This window comes from Charadrius vociferus, unplaced genomic scaffold (assembly GCF_000708025.1).
Source record: "Charadrius vociferus isolate BGI_N301 unplaced genomic scaffold, ASM70802v2 scaffold822, whole genome shotgun sequence".
Classification (NCBI taxonomy): Eukaryota; Metazoa; Chordata; class Aves; order Charadriiformes; family Charadriidae; genus Charadrius; species Charadrius vociferus.
The window spans coordinates 1,990,142-2,004,798 of NW_009647481.1; the positions used below are offsets into that span (position 1 = coordinate 1,990,142).

A 14,657-nucleotide genomic window follows, 5' to 3' on the forward strand; every position below is an offset into this window, starting at 1 on the left:
CCCAAACTCCACGCTTGCTTAAGTCGCATTTAGTAAGAAAAAAACCCTGCAAAAGCCTAAAATCCCAAGACAATCTAGTTTTGGTCCATTACGAGTTTTCCAATAGCACTTGTGCACATAAAATTTATTAATGACAAACAACATTATACCCTTACACATCTACTTTTTGTCTGTCATCCCGTGGGGTTCGAAGCATTTTGCAAACTTAGCGGCGTAATTTGAAGAATACATGGAGCTCTGGCTTCATTCACAGGCGAACACCAGCCATGGCTGGGGCAACGTGGCAGGGAATACCGCCACCAGCAACCGCGAGACGAGTGGGACGGGAAGCGAAGGACAGGAAACACAAGAAACAGAGCAAGAGAAGCTTGGCGGCAGCATGTGGGTTTCTTTGCTTTTCTTCCTAATGAAATGATTTTGCTCAAACGCCCGTTTCAAAATATTCTTCCCCAAACGCCAGTGGTAAGTTTACTTAAGATTAATTAAAACAGAGCAATTTTTCAAATAAATTCAAGTGTTTCGTTATGAAGTCCCAAAGAAGATTTTCTTCGATGTTTTTTTCAAAGAAAAGGAGCCGAAGATCTAAATATTCACAGAAAAAACCCGTGTGACTTGCCAACACGTGCCAAGTGTCTGACTAAGGCAATTTAAAACAGAGGAGACTACTCACGCCACCCACCCCCAAAACGGGGCTTGTAATGGAAAGTCTGACAGACCCTTAACTATAGTGGCACTACTGGGTGCAGCTATAATATTACCCTCATAATTCTACTATATAATAACAACAAAGGAAAAAAAAGGTGAAGGGTCATTGCGCTTTGTCTTTAGAATTAAGATGGCTGTCTTCATCCTTACAGCATACTCTTAATTCTGGAGACACGTCTTAATAACCTCTAAATAGTTCCAACAAAAGAGCCGTGTCAGAGGAATGAGCAGGCCCCAAGGTGTTTCAACTGGAGTGTTTTCATCTGCCTTTATTGCTCTATCCCTCTCCAGAATTAAGGCAATAACCTGTGATAAATTATTCAGGAACTGCTACAGGGATCAAAGCAAAATCATTCTGTTAAAGTGCTGTTTGCAACATTTGGCACTTAGTGTGAAAACTTTTAATGTGTGCAAGCTGAAAATCAAGGATTTTAAATAATTTAACAGCATGGAGTTTCTACAAACCAGCTAAAGATAGCACGTTGCTATTTAACTGCTTTTTCCTCAGATCCTTTTTTTTTGTCCACGCGTTTCGAGCAAATCTGATGATGTCACAACTATAAATAAAGTACTACCGAGATTCCGGCTGCCCAGTCGATACATTACTTAACCGGATTGTCAAGAGAAACCTTGAAATTCTTAGGAGAAAATTAGCCACTGTTTTAATACTGGACATTTTTCCTATTAATATAAAAATGTGAAACAAGGAAGTAGCAAAAAAAAAAAAAAAGAAGGAAAAAGGAAAAAGGAAAGCAAAGCACGTAATTAGTTAAGCCATCTTCAATTATATTTGATCTCCCTGGAAAAGAAGCCTAAACATATGTTTTGTATGCGGATTTAATGATTACAAATGTATTTTAAAAAGGAAGAGCTCCCTTGTTGTGACTGTTTTTCACTGCTGCATTTCAGAAATATTAAAAAACTAAAAAAAAACCCTAGCCAGTTAGAAAGTCCTAGTAAAAACCACAAATTAAATGAATTTGGCAGTCCTGGACCATTTTCATAGCGATATTTTAAGAGTGTCATCTCCCTGTGGATGGGAATACTAAGCATTTTATTGAAGAACTGAACTGGTTTTGTTTTCAGTACTTGCAAAATGAAGTACCTGAAAGCACTTTTGCATGTATTATTTATTCATCGTGATAGAAAAATAGCTTTAACCTAATAAATTACGTTTAAGAGAATTTAGAGCAAAAGTTTTGTTTATGATAAAGCAACAGATTCAGTTCTTTATCAGTAGCTTAAAGCCCCAAGTTTTCTTTATACAAATTAGACAGATGGTGCTTACAGTAGAATTTACTAAAGGTCTGTCACAACAAATGCAGCCAAGCTGCATATTTAATCACTGCAGAACCTTGTCTACCTGCAGCTGCCAACTGCTAATCCAATTTCCCTGATAAATGTGGCAAGAGACACGATCAGCAATAAAGAGCATCTAACTCCATTTTCCTGCAGGGCGTCTTTTGATGAACATTTAGGACGGAAGCACGGAGTGCACTGTGTGGCCCTGGCTTGTGGCAGCTGCATGCATTTTGAAGACACAGTTCTCAGGTTACTCACTTAATTCTGCCACTATCATTATGTTGCTATTGATCTCAGTAGCTCTTGTCTACACAGCATTACTCTAGATGAAGCTGAATCAGGCAGTTATCATGCATCAAACTTGCTCAAAAGCCTGGAGATTTCCCCTTAATTACTTGTGATTTTATTTGCAAATACCGTTAAAGTGTAATCAAGCAGTCACTTTCCAGGGTCGTTAAGAACTTGCTAGTTTAGGAATATATCACTGGCACTCCATTAAAATTTCTCTACTAAGATGGTTTCGAGCGAACCAGACAGGACAACGGCAAAATTATTTTGATAACCTGAATCCTCACACGAGATAAATACCGTTTCCTACAGAAAGGGTAATGCTATCAAATGACCCCTCTATCCTAATTTTTAGGGTTTATAACTTGAAAATATAAGAGAGAAATCCGAGATAGGTGAACTGTGCCGACGAAAACTTATTAAAATTAAATACATAAAGCAACAACAAATGAGGAGACTGGAATTAAGTAATTGATGAAATAACCTTACGTACTATTTTTAAAAAAAATATTAGCTTAATTCAAGTGATTATTGTGAACTGTGCATCTTCTGGTAATGTCAGAGACACACTGTAGACAAATTATTAACTAAATATTGCTAGCATATCTGTTTATTTTCTTACGAAAGGAAAGGGATAAATAGGATGATGTAGTGTTTATCATATTTCAAAACAGCAAATGAAAAATTACTGTAAGGGTTTCTACACAATTACCCCGTGTAGCTGAAACGAGCACTCCAGTGTGCATTGTTAACTATTTATGCAGTGACGGTAGAAGGGGACCTCTTTAATGCAATAGTGCTCTAATATATTATCATTCCTGATGATGCAGCTTGTATCGAGCAAGCCTTTTTCTTCCCTAAAATATACTGTTGTTTTGACACAAACAGCTTGCTACACTTAAGGATTTTACTAATAAAACATAATGTTGTGTTAGATATTATGACTGTTGCCACAGCTGAACTGACTTGTCAAATCAATCCTAATATGGCTCCCACAGGCACATAAAAACCTTATTTAGCTATCAGTTATCCTAATCACTTTGTTCAGTTTAAGGGTGCAATACTTCAAGACCAGTTCCTATTTATACATATATGCCCAGCCATTTAATAAAGTCTTGATTTATATAATAAATTCTTGTTTGAAAAAATACTTTAAAGCAGCAGTGTTTTATCAAGTGTGTTACAACGTGTCTCCTCACACCCCCAAATAAATATGTTAATATACACAAACAGGGTACTTGCATGGCAAAGGGGAGTATTATGTATGACACAGATAAGCTATCACGGAAGACAAATTTGTCCCTTTGATTATAAATGTGGATCAAACGGGGTCACTTGATCTGCAGAGCACTGACAAATCCCAGGGCCTTTACAAAATCTTTGTACAAAGTTTATTTAGGATAGTCATTCGTAGCCTTTGTATCTCGACTGTCTAAATTTCTAATTGTATCTATGTCTGCAGGTATAAATACGCATTTAAGTATAGAGGTATATACATGCCAAGCGAGACAGACCGCAGAGATGACAAGCTTGTTGCTAAATGCTTGCCCCGCTATTAGTTTTTCCCAGTCTTCCCCTATAACTGAACCAAACCTTCCTTTGCTTCTTCTTGTTCAAAGCTACCGTTGAATATCCGAGTCACACTTTCAAACGAAACTGTGAGGGGAAGCATGAAATTCTCAAACTCGTCCTCATCTTCACCTACAGGAAAAGAAACCAAAACAAAACAGCAAAAGCATCACATCATATTCACACTGTTGTTCGGAAGAGTCAGTCTTTTCAGCTTTTATAGAAAAATCTCACTGACATCACGGCAACTTTCCTATGACCTACAGTAACAAGAACCTGAGGTTTGTCATATTTTTACTGAGCTATAAACAAAGACAACAAATTGTTGATTGCAAATAACGTCTATCTGAGACTGGCATGCCTCTGCATTTCACTTTTTTTTTTTCATATTTGTGTTTTCTCTGTTAATCTGACAGCATTTGCTCAGTAGGCTGGAAGAATATTCACGTAAGTCAAGACTCAACAGTTAAAAAGTGTTACATTTAAAAGGACAACAATAAATTAGACCCTTTCACGTCTGCACTTTGTAGTATGATGTTTAAATCACAATCTTTTATGATCATATGCTATTTTTTCTACCTCCTACCTATTTAGTATACAGAACGAAGCTGCCGTGGAAATAAATCTGGACTGTGGTGGGGTTATTCGGGTGACACTATTGCCTCATTTGTTTCTGAAGGTGTGAATTTAGAGTAAAAGAAACAAGATGTTGTGGGTAGGGAAAAAAGAGATTGTTTTGGATAGACAGTTGAGAGATAACCTGGAAGTCTGGATTGGTTTTGTTTTGTCATGACGCTGAACAAATACCTACAAACAACTTTTTAGAAATGGCTTTTTGCATGAGGACTGGTACTCACGCTACTTCTCTTTAGGCCCTTAATGAGGGTAGCTTGCCTCGCGCATGCAGATTCCCCTCGAGAGTCATTCAGAGTAGGAATTTAATTTATGTTCTTTAAAGAGCTCTTTGCTATAGGGCTTCTCTCTCTTCTCTCTTCTTTGGCAAAGTCGGGCAAACGAAGTTGCAAGTGAAGTTAGGAGGAGTCTTGTGTGTGTCAAATAGGCTGCGCAAAGTAGCATCAGCTTTTCAGTTTAGTTTCTACGCTTCATGCACCCATCTGTAAAATGGGCCTAATTCCAGCCTCTGACCTCTAGGGTTACTGCGAAGACCGCACCGCTCACCCCGGCACAACACTAAGAATGACTGCAAAGGCCAAGGGTCCACCAAGGAAAAAAAATCGTCCCAACAGAAAGCAAAGCGTGGACTAACACATAACTGCAGATGACCACCATCGTGGTTTGGGCCTGGGCTGGAGCTGCATTTCTAACTAGCAGCTGGCGTAGGGCTGCGGTTTGGGTTTGGCGTGGGAATACTGTTGATAGCACACTAATGGTTTTGGATGTTGCTAAGCAGCCAAGGCCTTTTCTGCTCCTCATACCGCACAGAAAAAAATAAAATCAAAGTACTCAGTAGCTTCTCATTCAGTTAGAATGACACATCCTCTGAAAGGAAAGAGGCAAATATCCTCTGAAAGAGGTAATTGTGATCCTGCAATTAAAACTGCCTCATAACAATGTAAATATTTACAACGGAGAGGAGAGGAAAGTAGCAGAGGCAATCCCAGTTGCGGCATTTCCTCAGCTCTGGATACCTCAGGCTTTGTGACCTCACCTGCTTCCCTTTCGTACAGGGCCTTCCCGCCCAGTCTCCTAGATTTTTTTTTAAAAGCAAAGGAAATACTTTCAATAACTTCCTGCTGCTGCACTGGTCAGCCACAGTTATGCAGTCTTCAAATTGCAGTATATGATCAAGAACTTTCTTAAACCAGCCAAGCAACGGACCAAATCCGTAACGTGCATCCTGCAGCGGAACCCGAGAGGGTGAGACGCTTCGGGCCAGATTTCAAAGCTATGCTGGCAGCGACAGTATCTGGAGGACTTTGGGAAAATCCAATCCTGTCCATCTTTGCCCGTCTCCTCTGCTGTCTTCTCTCTGCTCCCTTCAACTGGAGTCAGTCTTTTTATTTATTATCTCCGGACCCTTGTGTCCTCTTCCGATTGCTCACTGTAACCCCAGACTATTCCTCCAGCTTTTTGTTTCTACCTTCTGCCTTTGCCAACTCCAGCTCCTCAGGCAGTTCCAATACAGTATTAGTCTCTCTGCTCCAAATCTCTTTGCTCGCCCAGCATCAGCTCTTACCCTCCTAGGAGCTAAATTATTTCTATGTGCACTGCATATCCTGATGCTTTTCTCCTTTTAATCGCTTATCAGATTCTCCTCGGAGCAAAAAAATTAGTAAATAAAGACCAATAATTTAAAGAGAGTCCTGTGCTGGTATTGTCCCATGCCAGCGTACAGACTAACAGAAGCCACTTGGATCCTGCTCTATGCAGGATCAGGGCTCAACTGCCATTTATAGCGTTCTCAGGAGAAAACTGAATTGCAAAAGTAACACTCCCTCTCATCCAGACTGCTGCATATCACTAGAAGACGATCTCCATGAAGATACTATGTACACATCCAAAATCCAAGACAAATCCTCCCTGTAGGTAGAACCTCAAGCATACTTCCTTAAAAAGTTGAGAAGACCAAAGAACGACCAGAATGTCCAATGCTGATCAGGACCAACGTTTTAATGACAAACGGGCTAGTTCTGGAAATGGGGTAAGGGGAAATCTTCTGTGCTACTTCCGTTTTAAATTTCAGTACAGGCAGTCAAGAAGGAATATATAATTAGACTCCTACATAGTACTGCCCTATTAATCAAATAATTTGAAACTTTTAGAAAAGCAACACAAATTACTGCCTATACATTCTTTTGCACTCCTGAACAAGCCGCACTCACATCCCATGAACAGTATAGTATTAATAAGGAAGAAACGATCCTAAATAAACCTACTATGGTAAATTGTTCATTTTCGATAATTCAAACTACGTATATACACATCCTTATTATGTCATTTGAGATGTCAGAGATGCCTCACTTGCAAGTTATAGTAGATCTGTGTGCGGCTTACAGCACCAGTTTTTAAACCTGCTTCACCTGGAGAGGTTTGGCACTGAGCGTGACTACGTCCACCTGTCAGTACAGGACACTCCCAAATCATGCTGAATACCTCCTGAAGGGATTTTCTACATCTTAGATCTACTCCTTTTGGTAGTGCAGAAGAAAAAATTATTAAAATTTATTAATCCGAGTAAAAACTTTTATTTAAATGTAAAATTTACTGATGTTCTTGTATTAGTTTTGGTTACTATATACTTCGCGTGAATATTCAGTTTACTTAAGAAATCCTGGACTAAGAATCTTGGACAAAATGATGCAATTCTAAATGTAAAAAAAATTATTAAAAACACAACCTGGGGCACATAAGGAATTCAAAGTCTAATTATATTCATATGAAGTTAAAATAATTTAACAGAAACCAAAGTGCATTTTGAAGCAAACACCAATTAATATATTACTGTTCTTTCCTACAATTAAATTTTGCCAGTCACTCCAACAGCATATTGTTCAAAACGTAAATATTCCGAATTTACTGTATTCAACTAATCTCCAAAAAATGTCTACATCAATTACTCAAAACAACGCCCACCAATAAAACTTCACCTTAATTTTGTTTCCACATAAACTGTTTATCATCATGTAAAAGGATTTTACATAAAGCTCTTCACTTAATTTGAAAAAAACTCAGAGAAGAGAATTTGTACAATTTTTTTTGGTCTAAAAATGCCAGTTTGCACAGTTTGCAAATACCTTTTGATTCACAAGGTAGGAATACTGCCTTTTAATGCTTGTACAAACACACAGAAAGGACAGTTTATGTACACCTTACTGTTTACATTTGGATCCTAAACTGCAACTTACACCCATTTGCATCTCTAAATGTGCGCTTCTACCAGTTCAAAGACAAAGAAATTTATTCCGGTAGGAACACAAAGGACAATAGCCAAAAGACTGATGTATGCTTTTGCCAGATATTCCTAATCATTTCACATCTTGTAGACCTGTTAATCTAGAGGAATCACAATGACCTCTATGAGCTTGTAGCCAGTCACAAGTCACATGCCTGCAATTTGTCTGACATATATTTACACAACCTCTACTTTGAGATGTAATTTTTAACACCTGTGATCTTGTTTTTACCAAATCTTTTTTTTTTCCCCCTGTAGGAAAAGTTACTGAAACTGCATGTGTAACCCATTTTATATTAAAAAAATGTACCTATTGCTTCTGTTATACGACACTGAGCCAGTACTGAAAGCAGCTGAACTGCAAGTAAAGGCAGGTCCAGCTCACAGTTGCCATTCTTTAAGAAAAAGCTGAGAAGTGTGGTTTGGTCTTGCCTCGAAGTTAACGCTTTTCAGCACTGTTCTGCAGAAGACAGTACAGGCGCCCATTATCAGCAAGGGGAGCAACAACTACCGTTGGCTTACGATTGTGCCCATCTCTTCTGCACGCGTGTTGCCTAGTTAAGTCCTTGTACGAGGGCTGGAAATCAGTAGACAGAAGACTCTTCATCTTATTTTCTGAAGGCCGTCATCAGCGGCCCGCCTGGGAACACCTACGGGCACCCATCCTGATGGAAGCAGCCTGGAAGGCAGGCCCTCAGCAGACATAAGCCCCTAGCTCTGACCAGAATGGAGACAATTTCAGAAGTACTGCATTCTTCACCCTCAGCTGTTCTCACGTAGGATTCGTTTCAGTGCCGCGTTTGACAAGCGCAGCCTTCTCCGTTAGGGAGATAACCACGCAGAGTTCTGCATTTCACTCCGGTGGCCCGGGGCAACGCCTGGATTCAAAGTGACCGGGTCCTTTATCGCACCTAGCTATTAAAGCCTGCGCTAGGTTTTACGCGTGGTCTAACCTCCCTGATTTCCAAAGGACAACTCAAAAGGTAACCCCAAGCGCATGTTTAAGTATTTCTGACTGAACTGCAGAACTCTTGTCAATGTTTTTATTAAAACCTGGATGGTCTTGTACATTGGGAACTTGCATAAAGAAGTGAAATAAAAAACCTCCTTCTACTAGAAGCTGGAAGGTTCTGGTGTAATTGGTATGTCACCTGGAAATGCAAAACACTTCCTCCAACACTTAATGTTGTAAATTCTCAATACAAAAAGTGCTTCTGTGCAAAAAATAACTCTTCTTGCTTATTTGTCCCACAGAAGGCAACAACCAAATACAGTGTTATTGCTTAGTGCCATAAATCTCAAAAGGCAACAGGCAGTGATTTAAATCCCAACTACAACCTATTTACTGTACAATTAAATTGCTGTTTAATTGGCGTAATGACCTTAAAAGTTCATAGCATTACACAAGACAGGGGTGTCTCAGGGAGCGGGGAGGAGGACCTTACCTAAATCTACCATGAGAAGACGCGTGAGAGCAGTGTAGAACACTGTCCGGCACCTAAGGTCACCGAGGCTGTAGTTATCGCTGACCCCCAAGAAAGGGAAGTGCTTACTCTGTTGAAACAGAAGCGTACGAAAAGTTAAGTGCGCTCCAAAATTTACAACACACAATGTTTTTTAACATAGTAAGGAACTTACTGTGTGATTCTGAAGCATGAATTTCACAGCCTCTATTTTCACAAGCTTTTTCAGGAGACTGTAAGTAGGAGGCGTTAAGGAAAGATGAGCCTTGCAGCATTACGATTACATCACCAGGTTATACAAACTTTCAGGAATTTTTAGTGAAAAAACCCAAACAACTGAAAAACAACAAATGTACCTCAAAAAAAAAATCTGGATTTCATCTAGAAATACATGTCATGGAGATATTCTTTAGAACATTAAAGACCATAATCTATTATTAATTAAAGCAATTACTTTTCATGGCATATATTCTAGTCACAAAAGAGACGAATGAACTAAATGACTCTTATAATTAAACGGAGAGTTTCTGATAATAAATGGTGCTGTTTTTTCCCCAGATAGACCCATGTTATCAGCATGCAAAAAAAAAGAAAAAAAAGTGGGTTTGCAACTGCCCGTGTGGCAGCCGACTGGAGGGTGGCACCAGGACTGGCAGCAGCCCAAAGCAGCGCTGACGTAACGGCCTCAAAATCACCGCAGTGATCTTCCAGACCCATCAAAAATCACATCTGCTTATTTCGGTTACAACAGATACAAGTGCATCTCATACATACTCAGCTATGTTAATCACTCACCCAAAGTATTGTCAGATGTCTAAGAACTGCATGGAAATTTCTTAAGAGCATACAAAGTCTCCGAGCCAGAGCAAAGTCCACAGCAAGGTGGTACAGTGGGGAATTTTGGACATTGTCTATGGATACTTCCATAGGAGTCCCAGTTTCTCCAACTTTATAAAATATAAAGCCAACCTAACTGACTACTGCCGAGCATGAAGGGAAATCGCCCACTCCGCCAAGCGGCTAAACTCACGGCAGTGCCGGAGGAGAGGGCAGGCACCACCGCAGCTACACTCCACCCTCTCAGTTCTGCATCTGTAAAATGCGGATATAAAAGGCCTTCTGATATCCGAGTATACTAACACACTTTTTCAGGAACGCCGCAGGAAAATTCAAGGCCCAGAAACATTCATAAGCATTGAAGGCATCAAATGAATGCAATGACTTACGGGCTTGTACGTTCTACAGCGAGTATTCTAAAAACAGGACTCATTAGTTTCCTGAACGCTCTTGATCCCTGGAACTGATGGAGTTCTTAAAGAAATAATCAGTATGACTGCATGATTTCGACTGTACAGGAGTGCCTCGTCATGCACAAACACAGAAGGTTTTACAAATATGCATAATTATCGTTACTATTTTATTTTTTTTTTGAGTGCTTGCTTCACCCTGCCATTCCTGCACGTAACTGATTGAAGAGTTTGATTACTTTTACGGCAATAAACAAGTTCCCTTTTTGTTTTAAAGTGATTAAATTCTTTTTAAACAGTTAAAAGTGTAAGAATAGGTGGTTTTATAGCTGCTATTGGAAAAATCTCCTGATCTGGTTTTCAGATGATGCTCCTTTGTCAATCTGTAACATTTGCCGTAGCATTCCCTGGTTTATAGCGCAAAGCTACACAGTTGGGGTTTTCCCCATGTGAAAAGGGACAGCCTCTCATAACATAACAAAGAGGCGGATAAAGAATTTCTGAGAGACTATAAATATTTTACCCCAAGTTATAGTACAAAATAACAATGAAACCATAGTTATTTCGCTACAAAAATATACAGTGGAAAAGTTAATTATTAGAAAGAACTAAACATGCATGAGGGAGGCACTATGGCTAAAGACATAAAGAAATGACTAACATATTCCATTATGTAAATGAATTCAAAGATATTTCACGACTGATCAGCTAGGAGGGACATAATGATTTATAATTCAAATAACTGAGCTTTGAAATCAAATTGGGCTAATATATTTCGAAATATGCAAACCTGGAATAATTGTGAAAGTAATGTAAACCGTGACACTGGCTCCAATCATTTGTTGCCTTTGTTCTTAATACTGTTCCACACTTTTTATTCTTTTTCTCCCCCCCCGTTATATAGTACAGCTGCTGGAATTATGGTTGCTTTTCATTCTAGACTATCCTTTAGAAAAAGACTATTATACAGCTAAAAAAAAGAAAACTACCAATTTCTAAGACTGTGTAGAAGCTGATTGACATACAGGAAAGTACTGAAATTAAATAAATTATTATTTTAACCTTTCAGGCTAGCCACAATTTAATCTATATCAAATACTGAAAATTGATCCACTGGATCCAGCATCTTAACAATACGCTATTTCTTTCAAAGCAATATATACTTAATGCCTTTTAAAAAAAGCCTAATATAATGTGAAAAGGCCAAAGTTTGCAATGCCAGGAAGTAGTTATAAACTACTTCATATGTTTGAAATAAAAAGTACTTCAGTATTATTATTAAAAAAAAAACTATTGGTAGAGTTTTTTATAGAAAAAAAATACATATCTTTAAAAGCCAAAATGACCAGTGAAATTGGGTTGTACATCATTTTCTGGGAAAAAGGAAAAACAGCCTCGACAGGTGTAATTTATCATTTTTCTGATTTAATACCAAAGAAATATATTAAAATAATAAAAAGAATCCTGAAATCCTCAAAATTTGTAGTGATAAATAGCCCTCCCTGTCTTTATTGCATTATGCCTACTAACAGAAATATTGCATGGTGGATTTTGCCAGACAAGGACGATTATTTTCCAATAAAAAGTTGCATATTAAATTCCAGCACAAAAGTGGGTGTCTAATACTTTTGAAATCTTTTATGGTTTGCCAGGGAACACAATTTTAAACTTAACTAATACAACATCACGGCGAAGTGAACCGGCATTAGAGCTATCTTTGTACAACCCCACCCATCTAAGCAGAAAAGCTACCGTCCTCGGAATTTTTGTTTGAAGTATTTCCATTGAAAAATAATTGAATAGATTTTTGGTAGTTATGTTTTTAGTTAATCTCCCTTTTTACTAGTCTTTAAACATTTCACATTGACGTTTAAGATGTATATATTTATGAAGACAGTGCTGCTTTACATCCTGCAGTCTGAAACTGCTCTCGCCACAGTTCGCAAGTTTCTGCAAAGAAAAAAACCCACAACACAATTTCATCCCAACTCTACTCTTCAGGAGAAGTTAGGTTATTAAATATTTACTTTTTCATCCTTTCTAGGTCCTGATATTATTATGTCTATTTCATGAGCAGAAACTCAGTTATTGCAAATATAATTTGAGTAATTCAAAAACTAAAACTTTCCAGACATTTCAGCCTTGGAAAACTATTATTTGCACCAATAGTTTATATACCGACCCTCACTTCTGAGAGCTACCATACATGCCTTCGAAAGCCTCCAAAGACAATATGAAATGTTGGATGCTTGTTGGCTTTAGCAGTAATATGAGGCTGACTACTTCAGCAAGTATCCGTACAGAAACAAGCAAGCGCTTTAAGTTAGGTGCCCCACATTACACTTCTTGGTTATTTTGAAAGTGTTTTGAACCCTACTGAAGCAATAAGTATATAGTATAAAAGAGGAGAGAGCTCATTAGTCTCTTCATAAATCTTATTAATGAAATAAATGTATCCCCTTCTGTTTTGTCAAATTCCTTAGTAAGGTTTCACTTTCAAGTCCTTTCCAGTCCTATTTCTGTGATGCCATGAGAACATAAACACATGCGTATCTAAAATATCAAGTTAGCTGCTTAATGATATTTCAAGTAAACATATAGAAGTACACATTGTATGATTTTCATTAAACAAAATTCACTTATGGAATGTGGAAACCCACACTCATCTTTCAAGCCAGGGAAATATATTAAAATTCTTCTTATACGATTAGAGTTCTACGGAGAAATAAAATGATACCAATTGTCATATTCCAGATGCCTTCCCCTCTGCTTGTCTAGCAATCTCCTCTCGAAAATTTCTGAAAAGTTGTTTTTATTTTAAAATAGCAAAGGATTTCAATATTGAATGTTTTCATGAGCTCTGGTGGTTTATTATCTGTTGTATGTCTTCAAATATTTTGTCACATCAAAACCAGCTACTACTTTTTTAAAAAATCTTCTTGCTCAAGTCACTGAAAATTCAAAGCGTAAACATTCTTCTCCAACTTATGACAAGTAAGTGAACAGCAGAACAAGATACAACAGATAGCAAGTTAGCAGCCATGATTTGGGTAAGAATTTAACAAAAATACTTGAACCCAGACAAAAACCCACATGCAAATTATTGCTGTTGCATCAGTAGTAATGATGACATCGATGCAGTGAAGAACTTACAATTAGGCAATGATAAAACACGTGAAGAGGCTTGTGTTTAAAATCTAGCTCACGCTTCATACCTTACTTGACTCATCCTCAAAGCAGAACCAATCCTGTTCCCACCAGCTAACAGAATCGATCCTGTTCTCAACATTGTTGGACTCCTCAATGGTACTGACTTCAAGATTAGGAATGGGATACATGACCATAAGCAACTAGTTACGTGATTTCTCTTTTGTTGACAAGAAGTAGGTGGCAAAGAGTACACCTTTGAAAAACTACGCGTAGAAAAAGATAAACCACAAAGAGTAACTATTAATATCCTAATTGGTTTAAAAATGTGATACACAAAACAACAGAAGTCTCATATTAATTTTTACCTTATTATTTGCAAATGTTATGTTATGTCAAATATAATAAAAAGGATATCCAACAGAAAGGTCATTTAGAAACTGAAGAGTTCTTGAAATCACGGGCTCACATCTTCCCCGGTATTTAAGATTTGTAACACTAGAAAAAACAAAACAAAAGAGTGAGATCTTATAACACATTTTCCTCCTTTTGAGAAGTGCAGTGCAAAAGCTCAGGGTAGTAGCACATTATACTACAAATGTATTTCTGTGATATGTCTTAGGTTTTTCCATTTATGAGGCAGAAAATCCTATAAAAGCATGCCATGTCTTTTTCCTGAACAAGGGATTCAAACATTTTTGTAATATTGTAACAAATACATTCATTTTAAAAATAATCTACCATCTGTCATAATGAAATAAATTATCTGAAGCTCACCCATACTGATATCTATCTTACTCACTTCTCAACACAGTATCTGGCCACTTAACTTCTGTAGTATTTATCTACCCAGTTCTTCACATGATAAAACCAAATTGCTATAAATTCCCCAGGAAAATTTCCATAGGAGAAATGGGGCACAGAAAAACTTGGGGCCAATTCACAGAGCTACTGATATACCCAATTGCCAGTCAAACTCCACCTTGCCGATCTTGTACTAATCCTGATTTTTCCTCTTCCCTA

At 37.9% G+C, this 14,657-nt stretch overlaps 1 protein-coding gene across 1 annotated transcript in view; it reads right to left on the reverse strand.

The window, feature by feature from the left end:
* The window catches only part of RANBP17 (RAN binding protein 17), a 158,304-nt gene that overhangs the window by 52,476 nt on the left and 91,171 nt on the right, over positions 1-14,657 (reverse strand). Inside the window, exons 17-20 of the mRNA XM_009880751.1 lie at positions 14,052-14,132; positions 9,416-9,479; positions 9,223-9,331; positions 3,884-3,996 (exon numbers count right to left, since the gene is read on the reverse strand). Coding sequence (XP_009879053.1) covers positions 3,884-3,996; positions 9,223-9,331; positions 9,416-9,479; positions 14,052-14,132 — 367 coding nt within the window. The remainder of the gene's footprint in view (positions 1-3,883; positions 3,997-9,222; positions 9,332-9,415; positions 9,480-14,051; positions 14,133-14,657) is intronic.